The 20,424-nt window shown below is 38.5% G+C and overlaps 1 protein-coding gene across 5 annotated transcripts in view; it reads left to right on the forward strand.

The window, feature by feature from the left end:
• PLCB1 (phospholipase C beta 1) overlaps window positions 1-20,424 on the forward strand; it is a 752,222-nt gene that overhangs the window by 654,502 nt on the left and 77,296 nt on the right. For 3 of the 5 annotated variants that reach the window (XM_016937425.4, XM_009436775.4, XM_016937429.4), the window contains 4 exons: window positions 1,033-1,109; window positions 1,217-1,306; window positions 2,102-2,159; window positions 2,762-2,848. In XM_016937425.4, the coding sequence (XP_016792914.1) occupies window positions 1,033-1,109; window positions 1,217-1,306; window positions 2,102-2,159; window positions 2,762-2,848 (312 nt within the window). Of the gene's footprint in view, window positions 1-1,032; window positions 1,110-1,216; window positions 1,307-2,101; window positions 2,160-2,761; window positions 2,849-14,666; window positions 14,785-20,424 lie in introns of all 5 variants that reach the window. The other 2 variants (XM_016937426.4, XM_063803337.1) reach the window with 1 other exon arrangement.

Here is a 20,424-nt window from a genome sequence, read left to right on the forward strand (position 1 = left end):
TTTGTCTTGTCACTATTACAGCTGCCACTTATAGAAGACTAGTCAACTCAGCTTGCCTTATATGTTTTTGGGAAAGAGAATCTCCATCTATGGGAAAAGCAGCGGGGGCTTTCAGAGGATGCCCACACCGTCTATTTGGTGCTCCAGTAAGAAGGGTTCAGTCCAGTTGCTACAGTCACCTGAAAACCTTGCAGAAGGTTCTCCAGGTTCCTCATGAGGAAAAAAGGAAAAGATTACCAGGCAGAATTACCTTTATGTAATTGGCAAACACTTACTGGGCATCATGTGAATATTAGGAATTGTGCAGAATACCAAGGATACAAAAACACAATTGATGCCCCCTTGGGGCTTGATTTGATAATAGATGTATGACAATAAATACTTGTGTTCACAGTGATGTAGTGACAGTTCAATGAAAGCACAAAGAGAATTTCTGATGTTCTTTATATCTACTAGAAATTACCCATGCAAGAACATAAATGTCAGCTTCTAAGATGGGAAACTCATGTCATCCTCAAAGCAATTCAACAATGAATGACAGTTGTGAGCCAAGAATTATAACTTGCTGTTGATTATAACTTACATTTGTGTCATACTTATTTTTATTCTGAGCTTCACAGCACCTCCAAGACGTAAAGACAGTGATCAACTGAGAAAATGTAGGTTCTGAAAATGTAGGGTCTTGCCCCAAATTTCACTTTTAATAAGTCTTAGGGTAGAGATTGGAACCAGGTTCTAAACTGTAAGTTGTCTTCGCACTGAGCTGGGCTATAGTAACTGCCACAACAATCTAATGAATTCTGTTTAATTAAAAAGAGATAATAAGAAGAATTTCATATTAAAACCCATAAGCCTAGATGATATGATGGTTCTCAATTGTCCTCATTGCCAATGTTAGATTCTGACAACTTTAACTATTGTGAAACATCCATCACAGATATTCTAACTATAGATTCTGTTGTTTGAGGGAGGTGGGAAGGAAGCTCTGTTTGCAATCATTTGAAATAGCAAACTGACATTTTCTTTTTCCAGCTTATTCAAAAGTTGACGGATGTCGCAGAAGAGTGTCAGAACAATCAGTTAAAGAAGCTCAAAGAAATCTGTGAGAAGTAAGCCTTCATTCCCATTACAATTGACATGTGCATCTGAATTTATTCAACACAAATTCCCATCTGATTTGCCTCTTTTTTCTCTTTTACTTCCATTGTGACTTCAGAGAAAAGAAAGAATTAAAGAAGAAAATGGATAAAAAGAGGCAGGAGAAGATAACAGAAGCTAAATCCAAAGACAAAAGTCAGATGGAAGAGTAAGTCGAAAGTGTCCCCTCTCCCCAGCAGTTCATCTGGGAATTATTTTATTCTGTATGTCAGAGTCACAGGTTCATAACCAGTCAAAGACTCCTTCGTGAAGTTTCTCCTCTAGTCAGCCTTTCAAAAGATTGTTTTGGTAAGGTTTTTAACAGGGAAGGCTCAAGCAAAGACTGGTTCAATAAAGGAGTGAGGCACACCCAGGGCCTTTTAGATAAAGAGTAAGCAAAGAGCTTCCCTCAGGGAAAGGCTAAATCCTCACTTCCTACCCATAATCTTCCTGGCATTTAGTGAAAACAGAGCCTGTGCCTTGGGAGGAACCTGACCTTTGTCCAGAGGCTGGCAGATTATACCTTCCTTGTAGCAGTAATAAGAATGTTGCTATGGCTCACACTTGTAATCTCAGCACTTTGAAAGGCCTAGGTGGGAGGATTGCTTGAGGCCAGGAGTTCAATAGGGGCCTGGGCAACACAGGGAGACTCTGTCTCTACAAAAAAATTTTAAAATTACCTGGGTGTGGTGGTGCACACCTATATTTCCAGCTACTCAGGAGGCTGAGGCTGGAGGATGGCTTCAGCGTGGGAGGTCAAGGCTTCAGTGAGCCCTGATGGTGCCACTGCACTCTACTCTGGGCAACAGAGCGAAACCTTGTCTCCAATAAATAAATAGATAAAAATAAGGAAAAAAGAAAAAGAATGTTGAGAGTTCTGTAACCTTTTATCTAGAAGTCTGAGATTCCCATTTGTCAATTTTGGATGAGTTGGTATAATGATGTATTCATCATTTGCTTTTAGGGAGAAGACAGAGATGATCCGGTCATATATCCAGGAAGTGGTGCAGTATATCAAGAGGGTATGTGGGCTCATCACGCTCTCTCCTTTGCAAAACATGTGTGAACATTTGGTGAGCTCGCTGTGAGCTTCTGGAAGGAAATGTCATGCCTTGTCATATCTTTTTATCACTAGCACCTAGCAGAGCTGTTTCACAGGGTGGGCACTCCTTAATCAACATTTCTGCAAGTTGAATTGCAAACCAGTTTGTAAAAGGATTCATCTAAAAATAGAATCGAGTCATTTCCAAAGTCAAGAGCCCAGAAACATATTGTAAATGATAGTGTTCCCAAAAGAACCTTTAATTGTCATCAATGATAGAGATGACGGCAACCTTGAAGGGCTGTCCTTTTTTTTTTTTCCAATTTAATGTCATAGAAATGTTTACATATTTATAAAAAGGTAAGAACAGTGCAGTCCATTGATCACCACCTCCCACCTTTATGTTCCTATCACCTAGCTTCAACACTTACTACAGTTTCCTATACTTGTAAGTATAGTTCTTGATCAGGAGATCAAATAATCAAATGTAAGCCATAGATCTGAAAAGCTTTCAGTATTTTCTGAAAACGTGCACTTTTAAATGTTTAGATGAAAGTAATGTTTCTTGTAACTTTCTTATAGCTAGAAGAAGCGCAAAGTAAACGGCAAGAAAAACTCGTAGAGAAACACAAGGAAATACGTCAGCAGATCCTGGATGAAAAGCCCAAGGTAAACGGAACTGAATTAAAATGCACAATTATTTTATTTGATTTCCATTTAGTAAGAGTAAAACCTTCCTGGTTTACATAAGTACCTTGTACACAGTCTCAGATCAGTTCTTGCATATGAAACTCATGTATCTTTCTCAATGAAGGAAAAAATATAGCAACATTCAGTAAGCATTTATCATCACCTGGTGAGCTTTTAAAAACTGCAAATACGCAGAACCCAGCCCCAGAGATTTGGCTTTAACTAATCTGGGGTATGGCTCAGACAAAGGTATTTTTATAGTCCCTTTCCCCTGGAGAATCAGAGACTAACCAAACCTTCAGTTTGGATACTACTAAGTAAACTTCAGTTCTAAATAGCTGATGTAATGTTGTAATGCCACCCTCTGTCCAGCAGAGGATGCCCTGCACCAAAATCACTTTGGTTTTTATCTAGCAAAATAGTTTCATAAATCAGAGAAAAGCAAATCTTTTGTTTCCCATAGTAACAGTTGATTGGGGCTCTGCTTTAAAATTATCTTATGTTCATTGGTTAAAATTAATTGTCTTATGAATATTAACTTTGAATGAACTGAGTATCTGTAGATCAAATACTTTGAGGTTACCAAATGGCATCTCAGTTTTAGAACATTCCTTCCATTTTGATCATCACTGAATAGTTTTCTGTTTGTGGAAATTGTGTTTTTCAATTTTCCTGCCCTTCTATTTTCAATTTAAAATATCTACTCTAAAAAGTACTGCCATTCCACACAAGCATTTCTCGAGTCCTCAAAGTTAAAAAACGTCAATTTTATTTAATTGTATGTTTCATTCACCAGTTTACTTCTTATAGATTTCTTATGGATAATTCTAAATATACTTTCATGGTTCTTTGTGCTCTTATGCTTTCATATTTATTATATAAGACATTTATTTAATATTTTTAATTTCTAAGTTTTTAGGTTTGGCAATATAGATTATCAAGCAAGAATTAATAATTACTTAGATATGGTGCTAATTCTTATGCTTCTCCTATAAACATATAATGTAGATCTTCTCAGCCAGCCTCTCAGGTTGATTATGCACTAATAAAGTGGAATAAATTTTAACATAATTTCAGAAATTGCTATACTTTCCAATCAGGATTGATCTTTTTAAAATGCTCAAATTATTTAGAGCAAAAGATCCAGTTTGACTGAAATTTAAGAAACACTTTAATAATAATCAGTCTCAGGTGATATATTCAGATACATACATTTCTAATCTATGCTGTCTGGTTTTAAATTTGTCATTACTTTGTACACTGACATAATAGAATTTGCTTATGGTTGATGGCTCAGCTAGTTTTTGTATTTCAAAAAAATTTAGGTAATATGGTTCTTTTCAGAGTTTCATTTTGCTTTTGTTTTTTCATGTGTGTTTTGGTTCAACAATGTTAACTATTTTACTTACAGATAAAATGTGAATGTAAAATCATTAACGTGTTTAAATTATATAACTCTCAGTATCAGTAACCCATACAAAGATTTTCATGTTACTGCTCTAGGTCATCATGATTAAAATCAACCTCAGTAAATATGGAAGCACCCTTAAACTTCTTCCCTGGATATAACTGGACATGAAAAGAACTAATAACTTTTGGCCGATTTATTAGCAGTCAGGGTGCATTCAGCTGCAATTTTACAATAAGCCCAATTAAAACTGGCTTCAACAGTTATAGTATTTAGTAAGTCACGTTACTGGAAATTCAGAGGTACTACAGTTGTAACAATGATTAATTTAGTGGCTTAACAATTTCCTCTCCAGGTATTTTTAGAATTTCCACTGTTGTTGCCTTCTAGATCCAGGCCGTGAACTCAGTCATGAGATGGCTGCCCTAGCTCCACACATCATAACCTCACGTGAAACCACTCAAAGGCCTTGCGGCAAATGTCTTCATTTTGTAACCCTTTCTAGGATTGAGAAAAACCTTCCTACATCCCCACTAGCTGGTGTTTCCTCATTGGGTACAATGGCCTCATATTCCCATTCTTAAACCAGTCATGGGCAGTAGGGTATCACTTTCATGATTGGCTTAGAGTAATTAAGATTCACTCACAAGGCTAGAGAGAGTTCAGTTTTCCTCAATTCCATGGTCATCAGGTACCTGAACAAAACTGATATTTTATCATCAAAGAAATAGAGGGGAAATAGCAACTGGGTAGACAGGTTACATACAGTGTACGTTACAGCCATGTTTATAACAATTTTTTTTTTCTTCCTTTTTGGCCCCTTGGAAAGAGATCTGAAGTGTTTCTATGAATTTTTAGTAGTTGTATTGTCTGCATTTTTTATTGTAAATAGGTACCATGATGAATTCCTCTGTGCTTTTCTACCATGAGGTTGCTCCATGACCATCTTTTTGTGTCTGGATTTGAAGGTTGCCCATGAAGATTGTTGGTTCCATGTCAAACTAAAGCATTTCTTGAGGGTTTTTCTTCATGGCTTAAAAACGTTGTGCCTTAAAGCTGTGATTTTATTAATAAAATAGTAAATCATGACTGTTAACATTGTAGGACATGGTGGTTAATAAAGGGAAATGACAATGACAAGAGGAGCAGCAATAGACAGTAGAGTAAAAGAACAAAATCAAGTGTGAGACATGTGAAGAAAGACCAAAGCACAGGACAGCAAAGTAGGTATTAATAAATGGGTGGTGAAGAGAGGCCAGGCCAGTGTAGCAGTCGCTGATGCTCCTGTAACTGTGGGGCATGGATGGAAAATACAGTAACACTGGCTTTGAAATAATCCCTCTCCACATCTAGTACTGAAACAGGCTTTGAATCTTGACATAGACATGAGGGAAATTAGCAAAAGCAGAAACAAAACAAGGAACAACCCAAGGAAATGAAACTGATCAATAGTATCTCTAAAACAAGTCCACGGAGTCAGTTCCATTCAGTCAGATAAGAAAACAGAGTGATTTCGTGACATCTAGAACTTTGTGAATGGTTCCATTACTGGGTTTTGGATGAGGAACGTGAGCTGACATTGCAGCAGGTAATATTAAAGACAATTGTAACCTTCTTATGAAGAAGAAAGCATGCCAAACTTTGCCACAGGTTACTGAGGAGAATAGAGTTCCTCCCTCAACTAATTTACAGGTGGTATCGGGGAATCTGCCCCGATATTCACGTAGGTTCTTTTCTATTTTTCCTAAGCATCGGCTGGCTTAAGAAATAAAGGGACAGAGTACAAAAGAGAGAAATTTTAAAGCTGGGTGTCCGGGGGAGACATCACACATCGATAGGATCTGTGATGCCCCACAAGCCACAAAAACCAGCAAGTTTTTATTAGAGATTTTCAAAAGCGGAGGGAGTGTGCAAATAGGTGTGGGTGACAGATATCAAGTACTTAACAGGGTAATAGAATATCACAAGGCAAGTGGAGGCAGGGCGAGATCACAGGACCACAGGACCACAGGACCGAGGCAAAATTAAAATTGCTAATGAAGTTTTGGGCACCATTGTCATTGATAACATCTTATCAGTAGACAGGGTTTTGAGATCAACTGGTCTGACCAAAATTTATTAGGTGGGAATTTCCTCTTCCTAATAAGCCTGGGAGCACTATGGGAGACTGGAGTCTATTGCATCTCTGCAGCCTCCACAGTAAGAGACAGCTATGCCCAGGGGGCCAGTTTAGAGACCCACCCGCAGGCGCACATTATCTTTCTCAGGGATGTTCCATGCTGAGAAAAAGAATTCAGCGATATTTCTCCCATTTGCTTTTGAAAGAAGAGAAATATGGCTCTGTTCCGCCCCGCTCACCAGCGGTCAGAGTTTAAGGTTATCTCTCTTGTTTCCTAAACATTGCTGTTATCTTGGTCTTTTTTCAAGGTGCCCCAGATTTCATATTGTTTAAACACACGTGCTCTACAATTTGTGCAGTTAATGCAATTATCACATGGTCCTGAGGTGACATACATCCTCCTCGGCTGACAGGATTAAGAGATTAAAGTAAAGACAGGCATAGGAAATCACAAGGGTATTGATTGGGGAAGTGATAAGTGTTCATGAAATCTTTACAATTTATGTTTAGAGATTGCAGTAAAGACAGGCGTAAGAAATTATAAAAGTATTAATTTGGGGAACTAATAAATGTCCATAAAATCTTCACAATCCCCGTTCTTCTGCCATGGCTTCAGCCGGTCCCTCCGTATGGGGTCCCTGACTTCCCGCAACAAGATGGGATGAAGTTTTTTAACTAGAAAGTGATCATAGCTAAGTTTTTGCAGACAGCAAAAGTATGTATAGGCTACATGACATCATATTTCTTCCTGTTCTTCCATTTCTTTCACCATGTTGTTGTATATAATAATTTACTTTCTCTTCATCCACTTATTCTAACTAATGTAATAGTGTGTTTCATGTTCCTAATCTTGTCTTAACAGGGAGGAAGCTCTTTTTTTACATTACTGTTTGCTCTGGGATATTACTATTTTGAGCTATTCTGAACCTTGATCAACTTAGAAAATCATATCAATATAATTTTCTAAGCCATTGGTAAATAAACAACTCCTTTGAAAGTAACAAACAGATATTTTGTAAATCTTTCAGCAAAAGAAATTTGAAAAGCCAATGGCTCAAAGTTAACAGTTTTTCAGTGGCAAAGAAGTATTTATTCTGGCTCAATTTAGAGCAAACTACACATGAAACCTCATTCAAAGTGTGACTTTGCTAGCGGTTTACTCAACAATGGGCGTGTCGTCTAGAGTTCCCAACATTTTTACCATCCTGCAACAGCAGTCATAGGAGAATATCCCTCAATCAAAATCAGGCTAAAAATTTGTTTCAATTCTGCATGTGAGCCGGGACCTTAAGTCTTTCTGGTCGCTATTTGGTAGGGGACCAAATGTGGCCAGTCACATTGGAAAAGTTTATTTTAGATTGTCCCACTTTGTGATATGCACTAGGATCTTTTCATGTGGAGAGTTCATTTTTTCCCTATGAAAAAAGAGATTCAATTAGTTTATTCATTTTGTAGGTAATTTTGAGGGCATTGGGGAAAACAGAAGTAGGTGGTCCCTCGAAGCAACTTGTACAATAAAATATTTTGGCCTCAATTTGACACAAAATGATGTTGTACATTGCTGCACATAAGTCCCATGGAAACTTATTATGTTATAAACAACAAGAGACACTCTTAGAAGGGAATACTTGGCTCCTTTCCAGTAGAGTTCTGAATTCTGGAGAAACATTCGACTGCATGTTTTCTAGCAATGAGATATTCGATTCAGTCCTTGAGTGTATGTGGGTTTCAGTTTTGTTTGAGTTGTGCCTTTTTATGAAATCCATAGTGGTAGAATTTTCAAGATGGATGCAGTAAACACTGGCCAGTCTTCTGACTCAGTGAAATAATTGGTTTCCTGGGGATTTCCATACCTGGGTTTGCCAAAGCCAATAGGAAACATGGGGAAACCCCATCTCTACCAAAATACAAAAATTAGCCAGGCGTGGTGGTGGGCGCCGGTAGTCCCGGCTACTTGGGAGGCTGAGGCAGGAGAATCACTGGAACCCGGGAGGCGGAGGTTGCAGTGAGCCGAGATCGCGCCACTGCATTCCAGCCTGGGCGACTGAGTGAGACCACCCTGTCTCAAAAAAAAAAAGAAAAGAAAAGAAAAGAAAACACGGTTAATCACAAGTTGCCTTGAGTCTGTTGTGAATATGCCAATGTTTATTGATCACTTTGCTGCTCCTGACTCTCTTTATAAGAAGAATCAGCTTTTGAGGGGAATATTTAATGAACTATCTCCATAACCTCATAAAACTGTCAATAAATGTGTAATTTACTTTTTCTCTGATGCTTAATTTGTCTTTGATGCTTCTTAGAACACAGGTTTTCTGTTTAATTTAGCTCATCGTCAAGAGAGAATTCCGGGAAGCTTTAGGGCATTTTAATTCATTCCCAAAGAACATTTCATCATGTAGCTACTGGCTCTTTTTTTTCCCTCCACCAAGGGAATATAGACTGATTTTCCTTATTTCCCCTCTGACATCTTTGTAACAGGCTGATTGACTCATCCCTCTGCTTGAAGTTAGTCTTGTTAGACCTACCGCTGGGCTCTGAGACAGAACCTTAAATGCGGCTGATATCTCCTGTGTTTGGGAGAGAAAAGGCAAACTTAGGGATTTAAAATAAAATATTTTTTAAAGTAATGCATTTGTGCCTCCTCTAATCTTTTGCGGCTTGATGGGGAAATGGATTCTTCCTTGCCAGCACTTATTGGATCTTCTCCCAGAAGCCAAACTTGCAGAGTGGAAACTGGCTGCTTATAGACAGTGTTTCTGCTCATTGTCAAGTCTCAATTAACCACACAGTGGTTTGTTTTTGTTTGTTCTGTAGAAGAAAATTCTTTTTCATTTTTGTCAATATAAAGAATTGCCTTTTTAGGAAACAAATATAGTTATGCCTTATTTTCTTGAGTATAAAACTTAGACATGTTTACTCTCCTTCTGGGCAATACCAGGGCATTGGAACAATTTTAATTCCACTGGTCCCTCATCAGTTTATTTTTGAAATTTAATCTAATAGACTTTTAAACACATAAGACATTATTATGTTATGATCATGGTTCATTTAGATATGTCTACATATTCACATATTCTTTGTGAAACGTTTTTTCTTGTATCCTCTGCCCATTTCGGATCATCATCTTGTACTTCCTCTAGAAGTTCCTTTCATGCGGTCTACTGGTGGGAAACTCTTTGGAGTTTTTATTTTTGTTTTTGTGCGGAAATGTCCTTATTTGTTTAATGTAGTAATAGATGAGAATCCACATTTCCTCCATTCTGGAATGATATTTTCACTGGATATAAAATTTTGTGTTGGTGGTTATTTTCCTTTAGCACACTGAAGATAAACTTCCACCACCCTCTAGCATCTATTGCTGTTCTTGAGAGGTTAACTGTTAGTCTTAATACAGTTCTTTTGATGATAATTTATATTCCCCCTACCCCCACTGACAGCGTTTAGTATTTTTTTCTTACATTTTGTGCAGTTTTTCTATAGTGTGTCTAAATATGTGTTTGAGATGGCTAGATGGATCACTTTCCTCAGTTCTGCAAAAACTCTAAACTATCATGAAAGCAAATATGGCTTCTGTCATTTTTTTTCTTTCCTTCTAAGATTCCATATGTATATTTGCATGTAAAATAAAATGAACCTTTTTACTCCATCTCCTCTGTCAATGAATTGTTTTTAGTATTTTCCATCCTTCGTCTTTCTTTACTGCTCTTTGGGCAATTTTTTTTCCTACACTTTTTGCAATGCACCAATTTTTTGTTTAAACTTCTATTCTATGCATCCACTGAGTGTTTAATTTCAGGTTTTGTATTTTATTTCCAGATGTTCTATTTGGTTTATTTTCAAATATATAATCTGTATGTCTTAGCTTGTTGTAGGGAAGCTTTCCTGTGAGATTTCTCACTCTGGGAAAGCCTCAGCTCTTGACTGTAGGCTCCTCACCTTTCAAGGCTATCAAAGGGTGAACACACAATTTCCATCATGAGCAAAAGCCTATCAGGGCAAAAGCAGCTTCCTTGCTTATTGCCTGTCTAGGTTCAATGTCCCCTTCAGTTTGACCCTGATCATTAAGTTGTTGTAGTTTTCTGGGTCTTTAAAGATAGTTTTAATGGCCAGGCATGGTGGCTTATGTCTGTAATCCCAACACTTTGGGAGGCCAAGACAGCAGGATCACTTGAGGTCAGGAGTTTGAGACCAGCTTGGCCAACATGGTGAAACACTGACTCTATTAAAAACAATACAAACATTAGTCAGGCATGCTGGTGTGCACCTGTAATCCCAGCTGCCCTGGAGGCTGAGGTGGGAGAATTGCTTGAACCTGGGAGGTGGAGGCTGCAGTGAGCCGAGATCATGCCACTGAACTCCAGACTGTGTGACAGCGCAAGACTCTATATCGAAAAAAAAAAAAAAAAGTTTTAGTATCAAACCCAGCCTCTTAATTTTTTTCAGTGGAAAGGATGGTCCAAATAACCTAATCAGCCATTACCAGAAATAGAAAGTCCCCATATTGCATTTCTGAAATATTTGAATTAGTTAACATCTGTATCAGTCGGGGTTCAACTAGAAAAACAGAGCCAGTAAAAGATTGTGTGTGTGTGTGTGACAGTAATTGGCTTATGCAATTTTGGTGGTTGGCTATCTGCCCCGTTCTCAATGCTGTCTCTCTAATGATGGACCCTAGCAGGCAGGCAGGAAAGGAAAATTGCAAGTAGGCTTGGTGACTAGAGTAACCTGCAGAAGCTGAGCCTCTTTGTCACAGAGTTGAACATACACACATACACACACACACACACACACATACACACAAACACACACACACCTGGCCCAGGAGTCAGACAATTAAAGGAAGACCCAATGGGCAGGGGAAGTGATTGCAGGCTCAGCTGCTGCTTCCCATCAACCAGACACATAAATCAACAGATCAGCAACAATGCCTGCGTATTACACAATGACTGCTGCCTCCCCCATCAGCCTTCCAATTCTCAGAAGAATCTCCATGGAACCCACAATAGCTGGAAACATACAGAAAGGGAACTCTGGGAAATATAGTTTGGCTGAGACAGTTGGCACAATAAGAAGCATCACACTGTTATGTAAAAATCAGAAAATGTTTTATTTCAAAAACACTCTGTGTCTCTTGAAAAATTAGATTCTAAGATTATAATAGAAACATGCAAAGAATTTCTAAAGCTAAGAAGAAGCTGTCCCTTAGGGCTACATGGTACTCCCTAGGCTGTTTCATAGATTTCTATTGTCTATTGACCCCATAAGGTAACTGAGTTTGAGATTTAAACAAAAATTAAAACTTAGATTCGCATGGATGCCGTTGATTCCTGCCCCTTTTCTCTACCATATCAACTTTCTTTCCCCCTCCTTTGTCCATATTTTTCTTTCTTGAGGATGAGAAAATGTGGACATATGGTGATAAATGTACTGGATAGAGGGCAGAGGCTCAGAATCTTCCCCACCTGCTAGAGTAGGGGGCTACATGTTGGTGGGGTTCAGCGTCTTCCCAGCAAACAACGATTTTAACACCGGGAATAGGATGAGGTGGCCTTTTATCACACTGGCTTTCATCTGCCCACCTGCCATACATGAAAAGTCCACACAACCACGGATGGAAAACCTTTTGGGTTTATTTCCACTTCTACTTCTGTGTGCTTGTCATTGGGCATGATTTCTATGAATTTTGCTAATACTCATTAGATTTTTTTAATCCTCAATGTATCTCTGTTTTTTTTAAAGCCCTATTTTGGTATAACCAGGATAGTGAAAATTATCAAACACACACATCCAAAACACTTTAAAGCAGCTAATGTAAAATTTTAATTGATTTCTAGAAACCAATAGCTGATTTAACTATGACCTTCAATATTTTAAAGGGAAAAGATGGCCAACCTCAAACCAAGAGAAATACTGTCATCCCTTGGTATCTATGGATGGTTGGTTCCAGGACTCCCCTCAGATACCCAAATCCACAGATGCTCAGGTCCTTTATATAACATTGTATAGTATTTGCATATAATCTATGCATATTCTCCTATGTACTTTGTCATTTCTAGGTTATTTATAATACCTACTACAATGTAAGTTCTATGTAAATAGTGTTATACTGTATTGTTTAGGGAATAATGTCAAGAAAAAATGTCTATACATGTTCAGTACAGACACAACCATCCACTTATGGTTCTTCTGAATAGTTTTGATCCAAAAGTGGTTGAATCCACAGATGTGGAACCCATGGATATGAAGGGGATGACTGTATTTACCTGCAGAAAATCCAAAGAGGAAATCTGCTAGATGCTTTGAAATATGTGATGAAGAAGTACTTGGAGATGAGAGAAAAGGCTATTGCATGAGGGCAAATGCAGGCATACTGGGCTGAAGAAAACACTGAAGAAAGTTTTCCTTCCAAATAGGAAAGCAGTTGCCAAGAACAGCATTACAGTCTCTGTTTTCCATGTATTATATTATATCTAAGGCCATATTCATGCAGCAAATTCACCACTTGGAGTGCTGTTTATACATTTTCTGTCAACAGAAATCAACAGACACAAGTGTTCTGTGTTTATTATAATCATTAGTTGAGGTTAATCTTTGAATTTGTCAAGGAGGTGTTTGAATTTCCTCAAATAATATTTTCAGATTTTAAAGAGTCACACACACACACACACATATACACAATAACACATTTATACAGACACACAAACAACTTTATACAATTGGAGAGAAGCTTAACAGATTAACCATTTTGGCATCAAAATGGATTTTGCCCTATCTAATTATGCTAGTATATAAAAATTTGTGTCAAAGAGAGTAGCCAGCAGCATGTGCCTGTGTTTGGTACATAAGAGAGAATAGAAAATACATTGTTTTCTATCTTTGGCTGAGAAAGATTTGTTTCCTTTTTATTTGCACCTTTTGTATTATCCAAAAAAGAAAAAAGCTTACTCTTAGGTTTTGCAAAATACACAGTGAGCTGTTACAATTCTTAAATTTCTTATTGGGTCTGTGTTTTAGGTGGAACCAAAAAACCCTAGGACTTGAAAAAAATATTGTAAAGCAGTCAAGACATCTTTATAATTGTTGAGTACCAACTGCAGTGCAATCACTTTAGTCAAAGCCTCCATCATCTCTCCCCTGGATTTCTAAGTAGCCTCCAAACTGGTCTTCCTGCTGCCACATGTACACACTCAAAATCTATTCTCAACATGTCACCCAGAGGCATCCTTTTAGAACTCAAGTTAAATCAGGTCGCTCCTCTGTTGAAGACCCTTCAGTGGCTCCCATAATCCTCTAAAAGTCCAATACAGTCTAACTCCACTTTTGCTGCATTTTTTCTTCCTTTCCTCCTTGATATACTCTCTGCTTAGGCCACACTGGGCTCCTTGCTAGGCCCCAACAAGACAGGCGAATCCCACCTTGAGCCATTGTTTCCTCATCTCCCAAGTGTCTGTTTGGGCAACTCTCTCCTGTCTTTCAAATGTTTGCTCAAATCTGTCAGAGGCTTTCCATGACCACTTTATTAAAATTTACAACCCCCCTCCACCACTCTCCCATCCCTGCCATCCTCTCTCCTGTTTATTCTGCTGTGCTTTCTGTTTTTCATAGCATTTGTCACCTTCTCTCATTCAGTCATACCCTTCTTTCCTAAGTGTGTCCTTGAGTACTGTCCCACCCATCAGAATATAAGCTCCACAACGGGAAGAGGCTTTATCTGTTTCGTTCCCTGATGCTCTTGAGTTCCAGACATCCAAGAACATCGCCTGCCATATAGCTGGTGTCCAATAAATATTTTTTGAATGCATGATGTATGTAGAGGGCAAACAACATTAACTTTGTATGTTAAAAAATAGTTCTGGCTCTTTGCGGGGAGAAAAGTACTGCCCTTAAGCCCAGACTCCTTGGACTGTGTTGTTCACTGAACAAACAGCTGTCAATCATTCATCACTATCTTTTCTCAAGTTTCTTGATGGTAGTGGGATTTTGTGGAGAATATCTCAAAAATAACAGCTGTGATCATTTTTAACAACTAATTTTTACAGAGAGTGGGGAAGGCCGAGGAGAACTCAATGCCAATTCCACTGCATGTGTGCGAGGCCAGGTGCCTTGTCACACTGGGGGTGTTGGAGCAGATAAAGGCAAACAGAGGAGTTAAAACTGTACTCTAGAAGGCACTCCAAGAGACGTCCCAGACAAATAATGGGAAACACCAGGTGACTTAGAAATCAATTTCATTGCCACAAAAATGACAGCCTCCCTTTTTTTCCACACAGGGGGAAGGTTCCTCCTCATTCTTGTCGGAAACTTGCCATGAGGATCCCTCTGTTTCCCCCAACTTTACTCCCCCCAACCCTCAAGCTCTCAAGTGGTGACCACCGTCCTTCCGGCCAGGTAGGACTGGATGGGAGGGGTCGCTTTTGAGAGAAGGGTGGTGTGTAGCCATCCGGTTTTCAGGCATCATGGACTTGCTCCTTTGTCCTTCATCCTCCCTTTCTCTACATTCCCATCTTTTTTTTCTGCTAAAGTTCCCAGCCACACCCATGATCATTTCCTCATCCTTTCTGCCTTCCTCTGGTATGAATTTCTCCATCATTGTGCTCTCTCTTCCTGACATCAATCTCATTCTTCCATATTGTATTCTTCCTCTTTCTCCATTTTGTTTCTCTACTGGCAAATTTGGCTTCCTTTTTAATCTGGATTTTCTCTCTTGCACTCAGACTATTATTCCCACTTTGGAAACATTTTTTTTTTCCATTTCTGCTTCTCACTACACTGTTTTCCCGTGGTCCTATTATCTTACAATCCAGTGGGATCAAGTTAACTCTCAAGGAGTCTGTTTCAATCCACTCCTCTCAACTTACCACAGCCCTCCTTTTGGAAGTCCAGCAAAATTTACTTTATTCCCACATGGTGTTTAGAGTGAATGGGGACAGCTTGTGATTTCCTGATTCTCTAGAAGCAAGAGCTCTTGGAAATATCTCACTAATAGGGATGCTTGGGCCAGGAGCTCTTTGTCAGAGCAAACTTCAGCTTGAAAATCAGAGCAGACTTTAACTTACCCAAGGAGATGCATCACGAAAACTATTATATTCCCTTCACTAATAAGAAAACTAGCATAAGTCATTCCAAAGAGTGTGCAATTCTTAGAAAAAAGAAGCATTCTTGTGATTATAAATAAAGCAAACTTTATTCTGATGTAATGAAAATAAAATTCTACAGTGAGACTTGTACTGTTTTTGTCTTCAAGTATTTGTTGATCTGTGAAATAATGCAGTTTAAAAACATGTCAAGGAATTACTGAAAATAACTCTTTACTGAGAAAGAGATATGAGTTATTCCTCTTCCTCGACATCAGTTGTTGCTCTGGCTCAGAGGTTTTCAGACCTTTGTGGGTATCTGAATTACTTGGACATCCTGTTAAACTGCAGACACTTATCTGGGATGTCTGAGTGGGGCCGGAAAGTCTGCCTTTCTAAGTAGCTCCCAGGGGATGTTGATGCTGCCACAGTTCCAGGGAGCACATTTTAACTGGCCAGGATGTAGTACATTCCTACCTCCAGGCTTAAGCACCTGGAAGAAGCTTGAAGCAACTGTCATGGCATTTTAATGTATTTTAACTTTTTGACCCAATCACAAGCCTGGGCCTTTGATTTTTTTTTTTTTTCCTACTGCCTGTAACACTAGAAAGAGGGACACAGGGAATGCCATGTCAGAACAAAGTCACAACATGGCTATGAATTCTGTTCATGTCCTCTCAACAGTGATCATTTTGTTTCTGTATTGCCTTGTAATGAAGGCCATATTGGAAGGTGAGTAGAGGACCGACATATAATATCAATTTCTGGCTTCTACAAGAAGGCATCAGGGAGACCTTGAAAATTTCTTCTTCATTTGGATATAAATGTTAAGACTATCTTTTAAATCATCAATGATGAGCATCATTCGATTTTTTGTTGTTGTTACTCTTGTTACTGCCCTGGTAGTTTTGTGTTTTTTGTTTGTTTGTTTGTTTGTTTGTTTTTGAGACATTGTTTCGCTCTTGTTGCCCAGGCTGGAGTGGAATGGCGCAATCTCAGCTTACCACAACCTCCACCTCTCAGGTTCAAGTGATTCTCCTGCCTCAGCCTCCCGAGTAGCTGGGATTACAGGCTCCCTCCACTACGCCCAGCTAATTTTGTATTTTTAGTAGAAATGGAATTTCTCCATATTGGTCAGGCTGGCCTCTAACTCCCGACCTCAGGTGATCCGCCTGCCTCAGGCTCCCAAAGTGCTGGGATTACACGCGTGAGCCACGGTGCCTGGCCTGCCCTGGTAGTTTTTAAAGCTATTGTGAAACATCTAATACCACAAGTAGAATATCTTATTTTCTCAGGGGATGCAAATGACAGTGGGTGGAGGAGCTAAGAACACATGACTTAGGTTTTATTTTTCAAAACAAATGCAATAGAGACAAAAATGCTGCATTTTTGTTGCTGTGCTCTTTCAGGCTTGTAATAGCGTGTTCACAACTTGTATTCCCTTTAGAATGTCAACTGAGATACCCACTGGGGAAAAATATTTATTTTAAGAAAGAGACAAATATCCCCACAATACCTAGACTTCAAACATTTAATCATATTGTTAGTTTGTTTGGTCCCTTTAGCTTTCCACATATAAAAGATGACATAAAAATAAATATTTCACACTTTTCATGTCAAAATAGGTCTCGTGGCTAAAGCAGAAAAAGAAAATCCCATTATAGCATTTTATATTTGAAAAAAGAACAAAATGTTCTTTTATAATAGTGTATGGAAAAAAGATTTTTGTACTAATTTTAATATTTCCCCAAATGTTTTTTGCATTCTTGTTCTTTCCTTAAACATCTTCATTCATACACTACAGCTGAAAACAAAATGATGAATAAAAAGTAATAGTACATAAGGCCGGGCATGGTGGCTCATGCCTGTAATCTCAGCACTTTGGGAGGCCGAGGTGGATGGATCACCTGAGGTCAGAAGTTCGAGACCAGCCTGACCAAAATGGTGAAGCCCCATCTCTACTAAAAATACAAAAAATTAGCCGGGCGTGGTGGCAGGTGTCTGTAATCCCAGCTACTCAGGAGGCTGAGGCTGAGATGAGATAGGAGAATCCCTTGAACCCGGAAGGTGATGTTGCAGTGAGCCAAGGTTGCACCATTGCACTCCAGCCTGGGCAACAAGAGCAAAACTCCATCTCAGAAAAAAAAAAAAAAAAAGGAATAGCACATAAAGCTATAAAGCTGTCATGTGTTTGCCAAAAGATAATGTTTTCTATTATGATAGAAGATTGGCCCCAAGAGTAGTCATCACATAAATAGTTGGAATTTTACATTTTTTAATTTGTGAGTGCAAATCTTCATTGGTGAAAAAATATATTCCTTGTTATCAGCTAGACCTTAATAGGTGAAGCTAAGTAGGTGAGTTATACTTTTAACTGTGGTAACCCATTTTTTAAATAGCTACAAATCACTGTAGAGCGAGATATAAAATAAAAAAGATGTTTGCTCATTTTATGTATACATAAGTCTTTAGATAAAAAGCTATAGAATGACCAATTTCTAAAAACACCAATGAAACATTAGAAAATTATAAATATATGCCAAGTAATTATTAATGCCTGCTTTATTCTAGGATATGCCAATTTCAATAGAAAGCACAAAAGAACAGAAAACATAGTTCCTACATACTTTAAAATAATAAAGGTCAGTTTAAGGCCATAGAAAGGCATCAAAATATTTTTCTGACACATAATACTAAAAACAAAAATTAGCATTTATGGAGCACTTACTGCATCATCAAACACCTTTAAAGCACATAACATGTGTTATCTTCTTATTCTTACCACTGTACATTTGGAGAAAGTAAGGTTCAAAAAGGTTAATGAACTTTACTAAGGTCAGACAAGAAGTACCAGACCTTGGACACACCATGTGTCCTTCAGCTTTCTAAGTATATGTCTGAAGCTAAGATTTTATGGTCTAGATGTCAAAGTAGGTGACTTCTCTTTCTTATGTTGACATGGATAAACAAGCAATAAGGGTACAACACCTGTGCCTCAATATACTTATCTGTAAAATGGAAAGACGACGAGCCTCTTTGTTAAAGAAGCATATCTCTTTGAGTGGCTAGAAGGGATACACACCACACATGTATACCAAACACTGTTTCATTTGCTGGTGGCATAGCCCAGCCTCCACAAGATCGTGGCTAAATTGTGCCACAGATTTCACCCCCAAACTGATCACAACAGCACAAGGCATTAAACATCACAGGCAACACGTTCACATTGCTCAAAGTCACTTGTTTTTAACAAACTTCTGGGAGAAGAACATCTCTGAGGACTAGATTTTAGAAAACCTCCAGCTCTGTGAAAACAGGGCTCACCTCTAGGAAACCACAGTTAGTCACAGTTTCTGTCACTGAGAGGTGGGCAGCTGTTTTCTGTGTTCATCACATCTGCTGGGGAAGCAATGCCAAGCAGAAGGAAAGGGAGACACCTGAGGCACAGCGTGGCCTGCACAGTTGGGTTAAGATAATTTTGAGTCAACCTTCCCTGTCTATGGCTGCTGAAAACTCATAGTTCCCCTCTCTAAAGCAGCAGGATTGAGGAAGGGCTCACCCACTCTCACCTCCTTCCAACTTTGGCTTTCCTCCTTCCTCTCATCTCCTCTACTTGCAAGCCATTCGGCTTATACATGTCAATGCTGTTTAAACAACAGACTCGGTGGGTTTGCTTCCCCTGAGGTCTTCTTTCTCTCTCTCCTCTGCCCATTCGTCCTCTTAAGTCTGTCTCTTGCCCCAGCCTTAGAACAGAATCCTTGTTAACTAACCCTTCTTCTGTACTATATAAGAGAGGAGTTAGAGTACACATTGGGCTTTGCAACGGGTCTGCTTTCATTTTTTAAGCAATTGTTTTTTATTTGGATTTCATTTATTCATTTAAATATTTATGAGGCCCTACTACTTACCCTCAGGATGCTAGGAATTCTAAAGGAATATCTTGCTAGAGAAACATCTCCGTTTAGATTGTACTTTAAGTTTCAGTCACAGCACAGAAAAGGGCTTCTTTGGAACCTGTGACAGGTGACCGTCTTCTCCTTTTCCTCTGCAGTTAGATTCAGGGCGACTGCTTTGGGCTAAATTATGAAAGACTTAAGCAGGAGTAAAGAGATTTTTCTGAAAGTAAAAATATCTAAATACCTAAATAGATTCCCGAGGGCTGTTGTGTGTCTCTTTGAAGATCTTTAAATGCGGAGACAAAGAAGGCGTCTACCAGCAGAGGGTTGCATATGTCTGAGTGACCTTTTTATGATCTCTTTTGAGTCCGTGAAGGATGCGATTAATTAAAGTCGGAAGTTTGTCACTAAAATAATAGTTATGAGATCCAGAGAATTCAAGGTGTTGGAGGACTCATTAAGTAGTTGCATAAATATCATGCTGAAAGATTTAATGAGACCATAGGGTCACTTATAGAACGATGGTGCAGAGATGGCCTAGAAAAAATAAATTAGAATCGATATTGTGCTTCTGAATTAACAGCTATAGATTGCTATATTAACACCTGAGACATAAATTCTATAATTATATCTTAATGATGAATATTGATGTTCTTGTCACGGAAAAAATGAAAATTGCTCACATTTAGTATTTTACTTATCAATAATAAAGTAAATGTATATATGTGTGCTTATTTCTGTGACATCTGGGAACCGTGAATGCTTTAAGTAGCTACAATTAAATGAATAGTGTTTTTTTTTTTTCCTTTTAATTCAACCAATAGTTATTAAATGCCTACTACACAGCAGGCACTGGGCTAGGTGCTGGGAAAAAACACAGATGCACCCTTTTCCCCCCTTCAAGTTGATTATAGTATAGTGCTATCCAATAGAATTTTCTGCAGTGATGGAAATTTTCCATGTCTCAGTGTCCAGTGCAGTAGCAACTAGCCACAAGTAGTTATTAACCATTTGAAATGTGGCTGATGCAACTAAGGAGTTGAATTTTTTATTTTATT

This window comes from Pan troglodytes, chromosome 21 (assembly GCF_028858775.2).
Source record: "Pan troglodytes isolate AG18354 chromosome 21, NHGRI_mPanTro3-v2.0_pri, whole genome shotgun sequence".
Lineage (NCBI taxonomy): Eukaryota > Metazoa > Chordata > Mammalia > Primates > Hominidae > Pan > Pan troglodytes.